Source organism: Mesoplodon bidens (genome assembly GCF_964165515.1).
Source record: "Mesoplodon bidens genome assembly, chromosome: 4".
NCBI lineage: Eukaryota > Metazoa > Chordata > Mammalia > Artiodactyla > Ziphiidae > Mesoplodon > Mesoplodon bidens.
In genome coordinates this window covers 30307267-30328219 of record NC_138160.1, presented here as the reverse complement: position 1 = coordinate 30328219, position 20953 = coordinate 30307267, and the positions used below count along the sequence as shown (strand labels likewise).

Below are 20953 nucleotides of genomic sequence, written 5' to 3'. Positions count from 1 at the left end.
CAACTCTAAGTAGGCTTGCAATTAACAATGGTTCCTAAAAGAGCCAATTAGCACGTGCCTACGCACCGGGCTCACTATCCTACATCATCGTCATCGTCATCACCACCATCATTGCTAATACATGCTGAGCACCTTGTTTTATCTCATTTAATTATTACAACCTTATTTAGTAGGGAACTGAGACCTTGAGATGTTAAATAACTTCCCAGGACCACGCTGCTATTTTAAGGAGAATGCAGATCTGTATGATTCCAAACCCGTCCTCTTAAGTGCTATACTAATCTGTCCCAAAGAACACAATTTAGAGATAATGTTTATACCTTGGAATGGGCCAAACTCTAAAAGTTAGTCTGGACCTAGAAGGACTCTCTCAAAAGCATCCCAGTAAGAGAAAACTGAATTCCATCTCAGAGAAACAGACTCCATAAGCTACTTTGACTCCAGAGCTAGATGGTCCTCTTATACTGAACATGTACACACTTCAGTTGCCCCTCTGCTGCATTCCCATTGCCTCCTAAGTGCTCATGGTGATGGGGAGTAATGACCTGTTTACTGGTCAGTGTCCTTCACTAAGTGGGGAGCTTCTGAAAAAAAGCTTGATGTCTTGTCCATTTCCATAGCACTATCATAGTACCTGGTGCATAATTGGTACTCAATAGGTATTGAGAAAACGAATGCATGGGTGAATATTTGTAGTTTTTTTGTGAAGTAGGAGTCACAGAATTGTAACCATATGGAACTTCATTAGAGGTCTTCTAGTGATAGTTTAATTTCTCATGAAAAGTTAGCTGAGTAAAAAGAGTTAAGCTAATTCCTTCATGCAGAGTTTAGGCTCATTTTCTTTTGTTGAGGTCAGTCAAGAGTTGCTACTGATTGATTTTCAGAGGAGCCTTCACATATACGAAGAGCATAACTAAATTATGTGCACACCTCAAATCCTTTATGTTTTTATTGCCTTGTCATCTCCCAGCCTGTTAGCTCTCTGAATGATTTTCCAATGTCTCTCCAAATTCTTCTGCTTCTGCTTGGTTTAAGATCACAGAATGGGATTTGGGAGGCCAGCAAATGCCCATCAGCACTGACTCTTGAGAGTCCTACCGTATTTGCTATAATCTGAAAAAAATACCCCTGCAAATGCATATGTTGATATTATTTCAATGAAACAAGTAGAAAATAACAATTTTTCAGTTTTTCCAGGGACAAGGTAGCTTTTTATATAAAAATTTTAAATATGAAAATAAATGGATTGACTTTGAGTTTGAAAAGAAAATTGTTAATCAACCTGTTTCAATATGCCCTCTCATTCATATTTCAATTAATGAAAGCAAGACATGGTCTTAAACATGTTTTTGTTCCTCTTTCTTCCTCTTCAGTCCCTTCCCTCTTTTTTTGCAGATAACACAATTGCAGATAAGACAATTGGCTCAGGTCTGATTGGCTACAACTATTCCCGTCCTGTTATCTTGCTATGATTACTATGAGTTACTCTGCAAGTGACTATGTTAAAGAAACAATATCTCAACGATTGCAGGCAGCATCTTGATTTACCAACAGGTTTGCTGAACAACAACAAAAAGTGTTCAGGTAGGAAACTTCAGAGAGATTAGGTTTTCCTGTTTATGTAGTTTAGAAAACCGTTCTATCTTGACACATCAGCTTTTATTTCTGTGATGTACCAGAAGTTGATTTGGGTTGAGCCACTTTGAAGTAGTAGTATGCTATGAGACTGAGTTAAAATGTGTAGGGTTTGATCTTGTTTTCTAGGCAAGAAAACAATAAAAATCTTGAGTCAATTTTGAATTGAAATGAAAAGGATTCCCCACATATCCCTTCTGCCTCATTTTTGAAGTCCAGTTAATCCTAAGCCCTTTATTTCTGTAGACCCTTTACCTTTTGAGCTGTTAACCAGCATCTGTTCTAAGTCAGCACTTTGGGCCAGAACCACGTTGATATCAAGTTTTGCTTACGGATACAAATTGTTCTTGAACAAACTGCGGGAACAAAGAGTTTGTTTAATCTGACTCTGCTTGTGGTTTATAGGTGTTAGAAACATTTTCCCCAATAAGGGAACACCCAAAATACATGTAATTAGCACTTTGGTAATTATATAATAAAAATGGATGGATGGATGATTTATCTGGGTAATTCTAGAACTTACAAACACTAGACCCTCCAAAAGCTTAATCTAGTACCATTTTGAGTTGTATTTCCATGTGTCCTAAATAGAGAATATTTATGGGCAGCAGTGTTCAGGATCAAAAAAGTGATATTTGGGCAGTGTCTTACATGATACTAAAAAACAAAAATGAAAACTAAAAACAAACAACTCTGCCAGATAATTTGTTCAAGTCCTGCAAACAGCTTTTTAATTCTGGGATTAAATAAATTCATTCAGCTATGAGTCATCATTCTAGTAAGATGAATTAAACTGGTCACTTAAGAGTTGACTAAAGGAGCAATTTGGTTCTTAAGGATAATTCTTAATGAATCATTAAGAACACACAAGGAGAAAAAAGAGGAATACAGAAAAGATGTCACCATCTGAATAGCAGAGTAGAATAGACTTTTATAGTAGAATTTTCTGTCATTTTGCTTCTGTCTAATTGAAGAGACAATTTCATAATGATTTTAATTCATGTGCCCTCTCAGTAAGTGTTTCATGTGCCCTCTCAGTAAGTGTTTCAGAGAAACCTTATATAATTGGAAAGAGGTCAGCCAGTGTTTGTAAGTGATTTGCAATCGTACAACCCATTCCCATCAAAGTAGGTCAGGCCAGTGTCCTGCTAAGCACAATGCTACTTGTGTAAGAAGTAGCTCTGCTCTCACAATAAAAATCTATGTAACATTTGAAAACAAGGAGGAATAAAGTTAGGGTTACATAGCTCTTCTTCCAAAGTGATGCACTATGAGTTGCAATCCATTCAATGGAATTGGGTAGAATGGCCCAGCCAGTCAGGCTTCAAGCCAAGAAGGAAACAGATAGACAACAATGGTAACAGTAAAAATTACCTTTAAAGGAAAATATCTTTAGTGTGGCACTGGATACTTCAGAATGTTGGCCAATTAGGTAAGCTAGAAGGATGTTTAATTAGGTAGTATCAACAAATAAAATACTTCCTAGGTCAAAACATTTAAAACAAACAAACCAAAAACCTGAGATGGTATAAATAAGAGAACAACTTACTTTACAAGTACTTATAATTGCTTTAGAACCAAAAACATTCGTATGTGAATTTGGTATTATTTATTGCAATGCACCAAATCTAGATGACATTAATTTTAAGCTTCATTCCAATTTCAGAGATGTTAACTTGTTGGAAAAAAGCTAATTTATGAAAACTGTCCTTTGATCAAGAAGCACTTTTGTCACCCTAGTTCCTGTAAACGTTTGTCCTTAATATTTATAAACAATAGAATTGTACTGCTTGAAGAATGTCATATTGCTTACTCTAGTCCTTAATTCAGAAAGGAAGCCCTAGTAAATCATACAAATTCTATGTACCATGCTATGAAGTTATAAGACAAGGGGCAGTCAAGTTGTAAAACACATGACTTCTATGTGTTAAATCTTATGTCTTACCATGGGTTATCCCTCCCGATCCATGGATCACCCTAGATTCCCCTGCAGTACTCTTCGGCTGCATTTCCAGGAACCAGCAACAGGTGTAGAACTCTGAATTCCCAATTGACTTTAATATTCTTAAGGTGCTGGGGAAAAGTCAGAGTGGGAGTTTATCTCCCTGATGCCTTCTTCACCCATCAAGGCTAATACTTTGTCGGGGTTGGGGTGTCCTGGATACATACTGCACAGGGGCAGTGCAATATTTGTCTGGAAGGGAAAGTTATGATGGATCCGCGGCTATGGTTCTTCCAATTGCCTTGGTGATGGCTCCCATTATCTTATTCAGACAGGGTTGGGGACTCTTTTTCTGCTTGATGTTTCCCACAGATGGAGGGAGGGCCACAAAGTTACTTGCCAAGGAAGACTAAATGTTCACATCTGGTAAGTGTCTGAAGCCCTCAGAACATCAACTTTTACAGACTCACCTTAACAAACCACGAGTAAACAGTATGCTGCCCATCAACACTATTGTGAGAAAAGTTAATGCAGGTGACAAGAAAAATGAGCCAAGGAAGACTATCTTTGTCCTAATCTTTGACTAGAAATTTCCTTTATGAAGGAAACTTCTCAGAAAAAGAAGGAAGCAGATAGCACATGTTTTGGATGTCTGGATGTCTAGATGTCTTAGTTCTTTTGAATTCGCCATAAAAATAAACATTTTGGGTGATAATAACTGAACGTATTAGATTACATGTTTGTTTAGGTCTAATAATTTTGCCATTGAAGTCAAATTAAAATCTGCTCTGCATTTTAGAAGGAGAAAGAACTAGAAACCTAGTTCCATTTCTGAAATGGTTAAAGCATTGCCCTGGATTATAAAACCAGAACAGTGGCTTGGAGGCAATCTTTGATATTATCTGAAAATCTTCAAAACAAAATGCAAGTGTGGCCATATTTTTTTCTAGCTGATCTGCTGTATGTGTATTTTAGGTGTCTGTCTGATTGCAGTCAGATGTGGGTAAGTGGTGGGGAGGAAAAAATAATGTTTCTTAACTCTGAGGATAAAAAGACTTGAAATTAGGTGCACCTCACATACTTTGGTAATCTGCCCCACATTCTGCACTGTGATGTGGGATAGATACTGCTAATTTGGTGTTTATTTCTTTGGGGGAGAACAAGCTTTGAAAAGAGCACTGTTATGGATAGGTGACAACTTCTGTGCTATATGAAGAGAAATGGATGATACTGCTCAATGAAGACTTCAAGGGGACTTAATCAGTTATGGAGACCACCCTTAGGAGCAACTGATTCTGGGAATCTCAAATCATGTCCTCTCTGGTCATTATTGAGATATCAAACTTCACTAACTTTTTCTTTTTCTGCTGAAAGCAACCAAACTGGGAGGTGCCATGTAAGCACCAATGAGCCAAGAAAAGCTTCTTGAACATTTATACCAAAGCCATTTTAAAGCAATTAAGAGAGGAAGACCATGTTCTATGTACATCAAAGTCTCCTGTTTTAGCTTGAAACGTTATGTATAGTTTGTTCCCTCTGGACTAGAGCCTCAGAATGGAATTGCTGGGTTGATGACTTCAAATATTTTTAATTTTAATAAATGTTGCCAGATCACTTTCCAAAAGAGGAAGTACTAATTCACATTGTTACCAGGATGTATTAGAGTCAATACAGTGTTCTAAATACTTGCTATTCAATGTGTGATCCAGGGACCAGCAGCCTTGGTATCACCTCGGAGCCTGTTAGAAGTGCAGAATCTTAACGCTACTCAAGATTGACTCAATCAGAATCTGCATTTTAATAAGACCCCTGGGTGATTCATGCATGCATTACCATTTGAAAATCACTGTTTTAAATCACTTGCAATCTGTGTTAAACTGAGAAGGGTTGTATCGATCAGATATCTTCTCCAGAAGGACAATTAAGAAATTAGTACAGGTAGTTGACTTTTGGGTGGAGCATTGTGGGACTGGCAGAGAGAACAGAGATGGGAACTGGCTTTTGACCATATATACTTATAAGCTTTGAACTTTTCCATGAGCATGCATTATCTATTAAAAAAATTTAAGAACAACTTCTTGCAAATATAGAGATTACTTTCCACCCGCAAATCTCCAGGGAGATGGCAGCCCAGTGGTTCCGTGTGTTCTCCTCACACACGTCTCCTGACTTTGTCATGTTAGTGTACTCTGTCTGGGTTAAGCAACATGGCGGAAAAGGAAAACTTTCCAAGCCACACAACTTCCTTTTTGAGGATATGAAAATGTAATGATGTCAATGGGGGTTTAATCTGACAAGGGAAGCTTTGACTGGGCAGATAGAGTGAGTCAGTGTCATGGGGCCCTTTTGAACATTTTCTGTAACTTACCCATAGTTTGAACTGTGATTATCATCCCCCTGTTCATTTTGCAATACTATACAATTTCCCAGCACCAGAGAATTGCATTTAAATTGTTACTACTGATTCAACTTCTTGAAATACAAGAGTTCTTGGGTTTCTTGTAAGTCAGAGAGCTGGCAAGCCGGTTTGTGGAACATCTCAGTTTCAGAGTCCACACTGGATCTGCTGACACCAAGACGGGGGCAATTTTCAAGGAGTAAGGGAGGCAGCTTTACCTCTGGAGGATAGAAATGGAGCAACCTCACCGCCCCCTCGCTTCCTGAAAATCTTCCTAGGACAAGAATCCCCTTCTCCCTCAGTGATCCATTGTGTATAGTACAACCTATTCTTAGGAAACGTTCCATACAGGCTAAATTGAAAACATATGGAAGTTTTATACAGGCTCTGGAGGTTAAAGTACATGAATCTTTTAAATCTAGTTTCTCCAGATGTTGCCACCTTACAGGTCTAAATAGTTTGATAAGAACAATAATTCAAACTTCTCTGGCGCTTGCACCCACCTCCTCTCTCAGGATGACCAGCCTCCTGAAAAAGGTTGCCCAAGTATTCTGGGGAATCTTTGGGAGGGTAGAGGTAGTTTTTACATGTGCTGGCAAACCAACAAGGGGGGCCACCAAAAATCTGCCATTTCCTTCTTTTCCCTGACTTTGGCCCCTTCCTCTGAGCATCACCCCTCCTGTCAGGGATATTTTTTTCCTCTTCTGCAGAGTATCTTTCCTCTAGTGGGCATCAGTCTCCAGCTGCATCTGGGACACTGGAGCCTTAGCGTATGTGGGAAGTGGAAGGGATCGAGGCTGCAGAGCTTTCTCCTGGAGAGGAGCAAAGAACTTAGTCTTCTTTTGGTGTCATTCTCTTTTAGAGGCACCGTGTCCCAGGGTTCTTGTGAAACAGCGCTTGTAGCATTTACTTACAGTACCCTCTGTCTTGAGTTCACGGCCAGTTCATTGTTATTGAATCTACCTGCTGTAGCTCCTTCTATGCTCAAGGTACATTTTGTCTCAGGATTTTATCTTCTGCCAATGGGCTTCTGAGTCTCATAAACCCCAAGTTTATGTTAGGGTTCCTGCTACATGCCCAGCAGAAACTCTAGGTTCATGAGAAATAATGGTTTATTGCCTGGACCTTTCTGGGCCCTGGGACCTAAATAAGAGGGTTCTGTGGCCAAACATATATCACCTACTCAATTCTTGCAGAGCTTCCCAGGGCAGGGGGCCAGCCAGCTGTTCAGTCACAGGCTTAATAGTGGGGATGTTTGGTGTCGGTGGCTGGGTGGGAGTGCTGGGATGGAGGTGGGGAACCGGAGGATGGGAGGAGCACAGCGGGAGTGCCTTCGCACACAGAGCCCCTAGAATCAGTATCAAGCTTTTCAAAAGATACATTTTATTTTCATAAAATACTATTTTATTGCCCCAAAGAGTGAAGGTGGTGTGATGGTGGCAGTGAAGGGGGACAGGGTGATGGGGTAGGCATGGAGAAAATATCTCCTGACAATGCTCTTCTGTCTGTGGGAATTTCTGCAAAGAGAAGGGGGCGTCTTACGAAGTGAGTCTGCAGCCGATTTGGGGAGCGATCCACCAGCTGTGGTTTCCGGGACAACAGTGTGGTCACAATTGATACGTGCGTTGTTAATAATCCCTACCTCTTGCCTGTTCCTAGACATAGGGGGAGGGGTGGCGACAGGAAGCCGTGCTGGCTCCTCCATTTCAGTTTAGCCTTGCAGGTGAAATTGAGAGTTCGGTAAGAGGTGCATGGCTAAACAATCCCTAATCCAGGGAATGTGTGGGCTAATGCCTGGGCAGATGGTGGACAGCTTTGTGTGCTCTTTCTAGGATCTGCCCTCGTTCACCACCTCCGCGTTTCTTCAAGGCTCAGCCTTGCCTGTCTCACGCATAGCTCTCTTCTACCCTTCCGTGTCTAGCATAGATGGGAGATGCAGGCAACAAGAAGACGGGCTGCAGAGAGGGTGGTACCTCTGATCTTGGTCTAGCCGTGCACTCCTAGTCTCCCGGGAGGTTGGATGCCTGGCAGCCCAGGATTTGCAGAAGGATAGCTGGAGAACCGTGGCCACTGACTGCCTTCCTTCTTCAGATTATTTTTTTCTTTTCGTCCACATGGTTGGAGTGTCCAGTTGTGCTGGATGGGACCACGTCAAGTCTGCTGTGCACGATTGAGCAGTTTGTGCACTGTGAAAATGCAACCAGCTGAGAGGAGAGTGAGGGTGAGCTCTGTTAGCCCTGAACTAGATCTGCTGTGGCCTGCCATGGTGCCATATCAGGCTGCAGGAAGGGGGTGTCTCCGAGACGGTGGGTGCCTGGTGCCATACAAGCTAGTGGTGGCCGTGGCTCAGGGTGTATTTGAAGCTGTGAAATGTAGGGCTTGGCAGCAGCCTCTACTCTTGCTACCTCGATCAGCCCTCTGACTTGCTTGCAGTGAGCCCCTCTGGGAAACCTGACCATGGAAAACTGATAGGCCATGGGCCACACGCAAGGCCCACGAATGTAATCGTCTGGCTTACACAGAGTTGACCCACACAACGTTTTAAACTATTTGAACTAGTTGTCAATATTTACAATTTAAGAGATTCTGCATGAGGATCAGAATTTCTGGCTTCCCACGGCACTGCCAGGTAATATTTGGTCACAGCCAATCAGTGTGTGACAGTCCTCACCGTGCCCTGTGGCCTCTCCGGCACAGAGGATGAGTGCTAATTGCTGTTTATCATAGTACTTGTGCTCTGTTCTCTGGTAGTAGAATAAAGAGAAGTGAACTCTATCCTGTGCTGTCTTTGAAAAGTGGGAAAATTAAAGATAGACTAAGAAGCCATTACAAAAATATCCTGACCTGCTATGTATTCTTTAAATACCTGCCAAGTCCTTCTAGCACGGCTCCTCTGCAGTCGAGGGCTTAGCTTGGGAGGTGTGTTCTGGGGCCTCATCTGTCCCTCTGCCCTCAAGTGTTTTTGTCAGGACAGAGGGTTTAGACCCTTCCTGCTGAACTGGGGGGCTAGATCACATGCGGTCAGGTTGAAGGTCAGAGAGAGAGATACCGAGATCAGACATATGGAATCTGAAGGGGGGGGTGCCGAAGGACAGAGAAATTGAGAACACAGACATACCACAAAAAAAGTCAGGTATGTAAGTCAGTGGCACCAGATTGCATAAGGCAAGGTCACTGGTGGCAAATTTCTATCAGTAAGGAGGCATTGCTCAAAAGACAGAGGGCTGAATCCTTAGCTGAGGGAACTATTGGGAATTTTACACACGTGGTTATACCTTGGGATGCCTCTACCTGACGCCCACATGACAGAGAAGCAGCGTGGTCCAAGGCTCAAGGGCAAAGACCCTGGAAACAGATTGCTTCTCCCCCAGGTAGGAATCCTAGCCTCTTACTAGCTGTGCAAGTTAGGTGAGCTCCTTACTCCCGTCATGCCTTAGCTTCCTCTGCTTTATAATGAGGATAGGTATATACCTTTAGATTGAGGATAGGTATATAACTACATCCTAAGGTTGCCTATAGATGAGAATTAAATGAGTTAATTCTTAGAAAGTGCTTAGAAGAGTGGCTGGCACTTGTCAAATACCCAAGAAGTATTTATTACTACCAGCTTGCTATCTCTCCCACCACCCCTAGGAAAATGCAATATTTAGAAACATGGTTATCAGCTTGGAGGAAGTTGTCCTCTGAAAGAAATAAAAGCAGCATATTTTTAGAGTTACTCCATTCAGAAAGAAGTTGTAAAGTTCTCCTGGAGCATGAGACGCTAAGAGATGTCTTCCATCCAGGGCACTCTTTCTGCGGACACTTTTGCAAGGAGCGTGGTGGCAAAGGCTCTCCTTGATTTATAGGAGCTTTACCATGAAAGGGGCTCAAAAGGCGGTGACATTGGTGGGAGAAGGCTCAGCCCTCGCCCTTGGGAGTCCATGGCACAGTCTGCCCTATGCAGAACACAAGGATGTTGTGGTTTCAGCCTGGTTTGTGGGGCGCATAACAAGGTGAGGCTGTTTCAGACAGCGCTCAGTGTCACTGTCTCCCTGCGGTTAGCCGTGAGGTGAGCAAAGACACAACAGTGTTTGTTTGGAGCTCAAGTGCTCAGAGTGCTGCTTTGAGCCCTGTGAGGCCCTTGTGGGGCTTTGAACTGTGGCCACAAGACGCTAGTGGCATCTCTTTCCAGATTTGTTTTGACACACGCTTGAAAACAATGTTTCCCTCTGTCCTTCTGCTAAGAATCTGACAGTGAATGTGCTAGTAAATTTGTTTAGCCCTGGTTCAACAGAATCTTTGGTGATACCTTGAGTAAGAGAGGATGCTCTAAGTCTGTATCAGAGAACATGGCAGAGAAAACTTTGGAGGTGGAAGGAGCTATCCAACAGGCAACGTAAATTTCTTACTAAGTCAAACGTGCCAGCTAAGTACAACAGGAGACAGAATAAGTTGCAAAAGGTGTTGGAAGCAGAGTTACGGCACCTCTTATTTAGAGAAAAAAAGGGTAGGAACAAGGGAGGAGCCTGAGGGAGCCCAGACAGTGGGGGTTGCTGCACTGACCTGTTCAGGGTTAGACTAGGCTTCCAGTGCTAAAAGGAGGTGATTATAATAGGATTCTTGGTTCTCATTAGCTTCGTGAGTCATTCAGCCTCTAGCAGATGTACCCTGATGTCATTCAGCCTCCCTCCTCCAGAGCTGCAGGGGGCCATTTGGGGAGGAGGAAAGTGACCCTCCTTACACACACACAGACACAGACACATGTGCGCACACACACACACAAACAAATAATATCGAAAAGATTAAATCGGTTCTCTCCACAGATCTAGAATAAGGGACATGTAAGGTTGTAGGAACATCTTTACTGTAAAAAGGTACTCTACACCTGCTAGAATTTCTGTTAAAAGGAGACATTCCTCTTCACTCATTAATCCATTTCGTATTTCTTGAGTATCTAATAAGTACCAGAAGCCATGCTGAGGGAAGTTGTGTCAAGTTGAGTCTGAGAAAAAGATGATAAACATAGAAAGAGAGAATCAGATTCTAAATAACATCCTAAGAGATGTGGAATCTATTTGATAACAAGGAGGCAGAGGGAAGGATTTTAAACAAAAATGTGACATGCTTAAGTAAAGATTCAGAAAGATTATTTTGTGAACAATGTAGAGGCTGGATTGGAGTAGAACGATGGAGGCTTTGGGAGAAGATACAGGAAGTAGGGGGGTCAAATGAAGACCATTACAAGAGTCTAGAAGAAGGAGTTTGAGGGATTTTGAAATAGGGTGGTGAGTGGGCACTGAAAGGAAAGGAGAGATGTGAGAGATATTTGTAAGAAGTGATCAGTAAGATGGGGTGTGAAGGGGGGAAAAGGATGCAGAGACAAGGATACAGCCCCAGTTCTGAGAATAGGAGGCCAGGAGAACCACAGGTGCTGCCATTAGTATAGCATGGGAGGTTGGGAGGAGAAGCTCTCCCAGGAGAACTTCAGAGATGGGCTGGGCCATCTAGTCATCTAGCCAAATGCTTCGTCCACTGTCTGTATCTCCTCCACTTCTATTTAATCCTCCTTTAGACAGCCCCAGGCTGGCCTGCACAGGATAACAGCTAAGTGGCTGGAGTGTGGTAACGGACACCATGGGTAGGAATTCTAGTGCAAGGAAATAGGGGGTGCTCACACAGTGGGATGAGCCTGCTCAAAGAGCTTTAAAGAAAGGAGAAATGCACACATGATGAAGAGCGCACTGAAAGGCCTCTTTGGAGAGATGGAAGTTGGGGTTGCAGAGCTGAGGAGCTGACTCAGTAGAGGTAAAACTACAGTCGGAGGAGGACAAAAGGGTAAAGTTCTAGGTTCCCTTCATGGTACCGCATGGTACCCTGCATCTGTCAGAATACTCCTGGCAACAGGGAGCTTGTCGCTTCTCATGGTCAGCTGAAATCTGCCACGCTGCAACATGCACCACTAGTGTTGGTTCATCCCTGGGGACCACAGAGAAGCTACTTCATCTGGACAGCTTTTCAAATAGTTGGAGATGGCTCCTTTGTCCCTTACATTGGAAGTTTCTCTACTTAAGGCTAAGACTATGGGATTTTGAGTTTCCTCCCTTCTGAATATATATATATATATATATATATATATATATATATATATATATATATATCAGCTCCTCTGCATATATAAACTCCTGTGCATATATTCAAGTGTGTGGCCAGGAACTGCACACAGAATTGTCGGTGAGGTCTAACCAGCACCAATCAGAGGAAAATCAGCATCTCCCTTCTTACCAATGTTGCTCTGAGGACACTGGACTCTTCAGGGGACACAACACACAGCAAATTAGATTCAATTCAGTTTGACCAAAACCCTTCTGTTTTTATTTTTAAACATTGCTAAGTCATACTTCTTCCATCCTGGGCTTATGCAATTGGTTATTTGTAGTTCAAGTTGAACAAACTAAGTAAGAGGATGGCTTTGGGTGTTCATATTGGGTTCCTAGTCTATGTCTATAATTTACCAGCTGTGTGACTTTGGGCAAGTTACATAATCTCTCTACTTGTCATTTCCATTATGTGTAAATGGCCATCTTAAGAGTACTTACTTCACAGAGTTATGAGACTAAATGAGATAATGCCTGTAAAGCACTCAGCACAGTGCCTGACTCATAGTAGACCTTCAATAATATTAGCTATTATTACCTATTGTTATCTATTGTTAATATCCTAACCTTGTTATTGAGTCCTCTTTTTCTTATTAAGCATAATTTAATTCAAATTTCTTCCAACACTGTGCCAACCACAATTATAATTCACATGAATTCTCTCTCTCTCTTTGAATTTCTTTGTTGATGTTTTGTAAATCACAGAAGTAAGAGAGACATAGTCAGTATTTCCTGTAGCTAACAGCTCATTAAGGGAGAGGGAAAATAAATAATTCATGTCATGAACCTCCTGTGTTTGCGAACCTCACTCTACTGGTTACAAATTCACTTGTCCTTCAGTCCATATTTGTTTACCTTGTTCCCAAGAATAGCGTGAAGATATCATAAATAACCCCGTAAAATGTCACATTGCTGTCCAGAAGGGGGCAACTAGGATAAGATTCAGATGCATCTCATAGAAGCGAGAGCTGGAGAACATAGTCATATTTAGTGCCCAAAAGAGAGGAGATGGTGCTAATAGTGAGAGATGTTGAAGAGGGTGACAATTTGGTGTGTGGGTTGGATGAGGGTGGAGAGAAGGTGGCATGGATGACGTGAACGTCCACTGAGGCCAATGTTATGTTGGCAGCAAATGATTCTGGAAGTAGCTATTTCAAGCTGTCCATGCTGATACCTCCTTGACCTATGATTTAGAAGAAATAGTGGCCCCCTTTCGGGTTTTTCTCATGAATCAGTCTTTGTTAAAGAGGAAGAAACGGATCTTTGAAATAAGTGGACATTGACAGCCAGGCAAGAAGGAGGAGGAGACCTATTCAGGGGAAGAAAGAGAAGAAAACTTCACGGTAAAGTAGTGAACTTCCTCAGCTTCACTGCTCTCTCATTCATCTTAGGTGTGCTGGAACCCTAACCCTTTGCCTGTACCATGCGTTAACGGACATTTTGTTTCCTTGACCACCTTTACCCAGGTAATCCCTTCACTGAGACATCACTGGTGATATATTTATTTTAGAAGAAAATAGCATCAGCTTCCCTTTCTTTTCATAGGAAATACTATCTTATTTTTGACAGTTTTAAAATGAGTTCTGGGTGATCCCCGAATCTTGTAACCTAACATACACCAAAAGTGCAATGATGTACCTCAGACCATGGCCTGGTAGAAAGGTTGGCTCAGCTGTTAATCATGAGACATGATGGCCTCTTGAAGGTTGGCTTTCCGAGATTGGTATTTGGGTTGACTGTACAGAGTCCTGAAAGGGATAGCCTCCTTTGGGAGATTTAAAATCAGATTAACTCTTTTGTTTTAAATTAGATGAGGACTTGCAGGGGAGCATAGGTGCTGCCACAGGAGAGGGCAGACAGTTCGAGACTCCAGGAGTTTCCCAGGAGGGAGTGAGAGCCTTCCTGTCTCAGGGCTCTGAGACCAGGACAGCTATGTCACCATGTAAGTAGACAATACACATGTACCAGATGGCAGAATTGGGTTATAAATTTTCTTTTAACACCATGACAATAGAATACAAAAACATATTTGAAAGATGAATTTAATAGGGTTATATGTAAATACCTGTACTTTAATATTCTTAAAAAGTGGCCTCTGTTAAGACAGGTGGAAATGTGGTTGAACTAAAGCACATGAAACAAAGGCTTAAAAGCTTTAGTTATTTGTAAGTTTAATATAAGTCATCAGTTTCTTTTGGTTACCTCAGACTCCTCGAAATCTGCAGGTGTGGGTTCATGTGTGTGTGTGTGTGTGTGTGTGTGTATGCCCATACACAATGGCTTTGACATACTGGACTGCATTAAGAGAGGTATCTTGATGGTGTATCCAGAGTCCAAGATCAGAGAGTTCAGATCCATCTTACAAAAGCAATAGCCGGAGGACATGGTAATGTGCAGGGGAAAAGCATCATCAGAATGATCTGAAGATGGTTGGGCGTTCCCTAGAATTATAAGACTTGGAAGGCTCTTGGGGAGAGGAGCTTACAGTACATTCTTTCTTCTTCTGCCAGAATCCCATGCAGTCTCTGCTTTCAGTGTGAAGTTCCACCCTTGCCTGGTCCAGAACCTGCAGTGCGAGAGCTCCATTTACATCTCTAGGTCATATTCCACCACCAGATCTGTTCCATGCTGCTGATGACTGGAGACTGACATGGTGGAAAATACCCATCAGGGAGACCTTTGTGTGGGTTGCTCTCCTACTGTTCAGATGAGATAATGGGCCTCAGGAGGGAAATTCTGCAATTTCCTTCATTAACTACACTGTGCAAGAACATTATTATGACAAGAAATTACAAGGAAATATAAGGTATTATTACAGAACCATTATCTCTGTTTTTAATTTTTTTTCTAGTGCAATGTAATGTTGCCTTGTCCTCTTCAATCCTTAATAAAATGTGGGTTGGTTGGCTGCCTGTGTCCTTATCATGATATCTTACTTATTTGAATCCTATTTTCAGGTGTTCCTCAGCTCCCTTCTCTAGAATAACTAGAACTATGAGTGAATCAGCTAGTTGAAACTGTGAAATCTCTGGTTGGGTTTCTTCTCCAACTCCTAAGCTTCTGCATCACCATCCTCCATCATCCTGAGGACAAGGGTTCTGGGAATGGGACCCACAAGAAGCAGATTTAGGCAATGTGTCACTCTCAAGAAATAGAATATAGGGCTTCCCTGGTGGCACAGTGATTGAGAGTCCGCCTGCCGATACAGGGGACACGGGTTCATGACCCGGTCCGGGAAGATCCCACGTGACGTGGAGCGGCTGGGCCTATGAACCATGGCCGCTGAGCCTGCGCGTCCGGCGCCTGTGCTCCGGAATGGGAGAGGCCACAACAGTGAGAGGCCCGTGTACCGCAAAAGAAAAAAAAAAAAAGAAATAGAATATAATTCTCACTGACAATTGAAATTGTCTTTGGATGGCTCATTTTTTCAGTGATCAATCAAAATGTGATACCTCTACACGTTTTGCACAAATGTATTATAATGCAACTTAAAGCTGGCTATGATTTTAGTCTTAGGTTCAGGAGTATAGCAATAAAGAAAATACACAAAATCCCTTCCTTCATGGAGCTTACAACCTAGTGGAGTGACAGACAAACAAAAGAGTAAACATGCATTTGTCAGATGTTGATAAGTGCAATGCAATGGAAAAAAAAATTAAAGTGGGCATGAGAAGTATGGGGATGGTGGGTTATTTCTATGTTGTATTATGTGTTGAGGGAAGGCCTTGCTGACAAAGTGGCATTTGAACAGAGGCCTGAAGGAAGTCAGGGGACAAGCCATGCAGATATTTGGGACCAGGCAGAGAGAAAAGCAAGTGCAAAGGCCCTGAGGCAGGCATGTGTCTGTTGTGTTCCAGGGTCAACAAGGTACAATTGTTGCTTAAGCAGAGAGGGCTGGGGGAAAATATTGGGAAATGAGATCAGACAGGCAGCGAGGGGTAAAATCAAGGTGAGGACTTGAACCAGACTCTACATGAGATGGGACTCCAATAGAGGGTTGGAACAGAGGGGTGACATGAAGGCTCCCTCTCTTTGGCTTGGATATGTTGAGTTTGTGATGATGATAAGCCATTCCTGTGGTAATCAAGTGGACAGTAAGAGAGAAGTTTGGATTTTGGGGGAAGACGGGAATAGAAACTTCAGGTTTGGCCCCATAAAGTCATGGAAATGGATGACTCATCCAGGAATTGACTGTGGACAGAGAAAGCTGAGTGCTAGGGCCCTCCAACTCTTAGAGGCTGAATAGAAGAGGAGGGTCCAGCAAAGATCCACAGAAGGAGCAGCCAGTGAGGACCCAGAGGGGGTTTCACAGAGGCCAAGCCACTGAAAATACATCAGTGCTCACTTAAAAATGCAACGAAAACAATAAAAACAAAATCACTTTCTTCAGATAAGTATCACTGAATTTGAGTCACTAATTTATACAAGTGCTATAATTGTACCTCTATCTATACAAGAAACATATTCTATTAATAAAGAACTATGAATAGATAATAGGATCATGACTGTACCAGCAGCTGATAACGCAGCCTTCTCCTTGGCTAGTGAGATACACCTTGGAATTTCACGGAGCAAAAACGACAAACTGTATGCAGCCATGCTGCCCTGACGTGGAGCTCTGGGGGAATTTTCACTGTATCTGCCTAATGTAGATACTTCTCACAGGGACTGTTCATGACTTAATGTGTATGTTTATATTTGAACATATTGTTCTGGTGCCTTTTATTTTCAGAATCACTTCAAAATGCACTCCTTCTTACTTTGGATTTTTGCTTGGAAATTTAAAGTTTATTACAGAATATTCTCCGAGTTAAGGAAGACTCCCTTTTCTGTGCCCCTCATAGCCTGGTAGGGGTCATTTCTACACTTATGATGATAATGTATACAACAAACACCATGTTTACATTTGATGCTTGGAAGATTCATTGCCCCTCTCTTGTCTTCATTTCTTTTCCTCTGTGAGTCTTGAGGGAGACTTTTCATCACTTCCTTGTACATGCTCACTCCTTTGGAGAATTATTTTAACATCCTAAGAGAAGAGATTCAAAGAGAAGTCACAAATATTAGTAAATGAGTTAGAATTAATGATCACCTAATATGTGGCAGTGATTAAACAGTAAGTTGTTTTTATTTTTTCCTTTGAGAAAATTGTTCTCTATTTAGCTTGAATCCTGCCTTGCAACTTACTAGTTGTGCCCTTGGAAAGATAACAAAGATCTTGGAGATTCCATTTCCTCATCTAATAATATCTAATAACAGAGTTGTCATATCAGAGTAAATAACATTTGTAAAAGCAGAGTTTGTCAGTAATGGGAAAGGCAAAACATTATTTCCCTATCAATCAATAACAAACAGTATCCACCTTCTATTTAAGGAAAAGTCTAATGCCAAATTAATCAGATTTGTAGAATTTTAGAACAGCAGATTATTTTGAGGGTGGGGGGACTATCTCATTTCTGTATTTTTTTTAACATTAGAGATTGAATGATCTGTTTCTTGTCCACTTAAATACCCAGCTATGTTACATTTTAAATCACAGATGTTTGTAAAATAAATTTAAGACATTATCACAATGTAGAAGGGGTACAAGCACATGTGAAAAATGTAGAATTATATTTATGCAGTTTCTAGTTTTTTTTTTTCTTTTTTAGGCAAGTGCTTTAAGAATATGTTTCTTTTCTTCAGAGCTGAGTTCCAAAGGTTTCTTTCTTTTCTTTTTTAAAATAAATAAATTTATTTATTTATTTTTGCCTGCGCCGGGTCCCCGCTGCTTTGAGTGGGCCCTCTCCAGCCGCGGCGAGCCGGGGCCACTCCTCTCTGTGGGGCGCGGGCTTCTCATTGTCGTGGCCCCTCCCGCCACAGAGCACAGGCTCCAGGCACGCGGGATTCAGCAGCCGTGGTGTGCGGGCTTCAGTACTTGTGGCTCATGGGCTCGAGAGCGCAGGCCCAGCTACTGTGCGGCACGTGGGATCCTCTGGGGCCAGGGATCGAACCCGCGTCCCCTGCACTGGCAGGCGGACTTCCAACCGCTGCGCCACCAGGGAAGCCCCAGAGGTTTCTATTTGACCGTAGTCATTTCACTCATGAAAACATGAGTTAGTTCAGTGTCTAAACGGACCCCTGCTGAGGGACGCACACATCGCTGTACCAGTCACTGCCAGGAACCATAGTGAATCATTTTCTTGAAGGAGCTTGTTCTTTGAAAATACAGATCTCCTACAGCCAAAGGTCAATCTTAGGTGAGCTAAGGGAAAAAGAATAGCTGCTCGCCCTTGACCATTCTGGTCCTGCCCTCCACAGTTCTTACTAAGATGTCTTCTTTGCATAGTATATTGTTTGTAAATGGCTAATGCTGACTAGGGACTGTTAACTTGGAGATTAAGGAATGAGCTGTCCTGTGATTACTTGACACTCCAGAGCAAGGGGGAAAATTATAAACTCTAGTATTTAAATCAGATGGCTAGACTTATAGCTGAAATCAGGGGCCATAGTTTTCAGTAGCAGTTAGTGGAGAAAAGCCTGAGAGAGTCTGGAAATGTTTGACATGGGTGCCTTGAAAACACAAAGTGCTGAAGCAGCCATCATGTTTTGTTATAAACATAAAGGAGATGGTTGGAGTATATCTTAAAGTCAGATACCTTGAAGACTGTGTCCCTTCCAGTTACATTTATATTTATAGGTATTTTGCCCTCACGTAATTGGGTCCTGACTCATTTGTTTCGAAGAAATTCTCCTGTGACATTATGATTTTAACATGAAAAGATTTATTTTTATCTCCTAGTGAGTGGAACCCTTAATTTTAAGGCTGTATGTTTGATGTACAGGCTTGTTAAAAGAAATCTACATTTATTCAGCATATGTTTGCATCACAAGAAACTACATTGGCTGGATTAGTATAGAAAAATCCATTGTCCACTTATACTTGTAAATCTATTTATCAAAGGAAATTAATTGACTTTCCTCACTAACCACCCAGTGACAGTGTCCTCATTGATCTTGTTACATTTAACCAAAGCATTTTCTTAACAATTTAGGAACGTTCCTTGAAAATAACCTCTCTGTAAAAGATCTATGAAACTAAAGTTAAATAAGTGACTTTAGATTAAATAACTATAAAATCCAACACAAAATCTGGATCTTCTGCATAGGAGTTGACCACATGGGACTTCCTGGGACTTTGGTTTGGACCCTCTGTCATCATGGCACTGCACCAGTGAAAGACTCCTTTCTTTCCAAAGAGCAGACACTGAATTCAGGAGTTGAAATGCCAGCTTTTTAGTTCATCCATGTACAATTTTGCACGGCTCAGAAATATTTCCTGTGAACAGCAACCACCAGCAGACCAGCAGTAATAATTATAGTAATAATAATTACTATGTATTGAGTGCTTTCTATCTACCAAGCATGGAGCTAAGCACTTTATATGGATTAAGCCATTTCATCCATACAAGGACCCTGTGAGGTATGTTTGATAATTAACCCTATTTTACAGATGGGGAAACCAAGGCACTATGAGGTCACTTGCCCAAGGTCACACAGTTCGTAAGTGTGAACCCAGTCAGCATGGTTCCTGACTCTGGTCTCCTAATCACAAAGCCAGGCCACCCGCCAGAAGGAGCAAAAAATACAACATATCAAAATAATTATGCACACTCGCTTTTTTTTCACATGTATTTAAAATGCGTGCTGCTTCCAAACATGAACCTTGTAAACACAGAGCTGTTAGGCGACAACCTTCACTTCCCACTGTTTATAGCAGCAAACAACATTTTAACCTGAAAAACCACACTCTAGTTTTTGCTCTACTTATCTTGAAAGATCTTCAAATAACATCACTGTGGTTAAAGTTCATTTTAAAAATGTGATCTATTTACTTGTACATGGATATCTGGAGCAAAAAAATGATGACAGGATGAGAATGTTGGTAACTGAGTCTTCAGAGATTTTTTTTTGCTTTTCCTTTCTTTCCTTTCTTTATTTGCTGAGTGAAAATGAGAATAGAGCCCCTTACTGGAAAGGGAACCTCTTTCCTTTTCGCACATCACAGTTAGGCTTTTCAGGTCCAAGGCTCAGCTCTCCTTGGGTCACAATCAGATGAAAGCGCCCGGATTAGATGATAGCGGGTGGTCCACCACCCTCTCATGAGATTCCAGTGTGGAGCAACAGGGAGGAGATGTGAAGGACCAGGATGGGGAGGGTTGAAGAAGCTAACTCAGCAGAAGCACCTTGGCAATGAAGGAATGAACCATTGGGACAGACAGACAGACAGAATGATGAACTCTTTTTCTACTGTTAGAGTATCAGGTGATACCCGAGACATGAGGCTGGTTCATGGGAGGTCAGATACCCTCCAGCTGCAGGGCTCTCAGCCAGAGGGGTCTGTGCACCAGAGAGGATTTGGGGAATGAGCAGAGGTCATTTTGGTCATCAATGCATCAAGGTGCTCCTGGAATATAGTGGGCTTCAGCCCAGAATATCACACATCCTACTACAACGGAGTCAGTCCTGTGCTGCTCAAAAATGTCAGGAGTGCTTCAGCTGGAGTGCAAGTTGGTGAAACTCCTTCCAAAATGAGGGAAATATGCAAACTAACAAGAGCCCTGTGGACTTCAGCTTTCCATGGGCGTCAGAACACATCTTCACGGGACTTACCTTCGAAGGCAGTCAGTCATCTGTTTGTGGGTTTCTTTTTTCAGGAAGGTGCCAATAGAATCTTCTCTGCAAGTCAATCATATTCAGTCGTTCTAAAGTCTCCAGAAGTAAGAATGTTCCCCAAATCGTCCTGACTTTGTAGGGAGTTCTTCTCCCATTATAGGAGGAAATAAGCGTGGCATCGTTTTA

At 41.9% G+C, this 20953-nt stretch overlaps 1 protein-coding gene across 1 annotated transcript in view; it reads right to left on the bottom strand.

Annotated features, from left to right (window-relative positions):
* Positions 1-16978: 16978 nt before the first annotated feature.
* Positions 16979-20953, bottom strand: part of SPEF2 (sperm flagellar 2) — a gene marked incomplete at its 5' end in the record, with an annotated part of 165638 nt that continues 161663 nt past the window's right edge. The window contains one exon of the mRNA XM_081232588.1: positions 16979-17141. Coding sequence (XP_081088714.1) covers positions 17055-17141 — 87 coding nt within the window. The 3' untranslated portion in view covers positions 16979-17054. The remainder of the gene's footprint in view (positions 17142-20953) is intronic.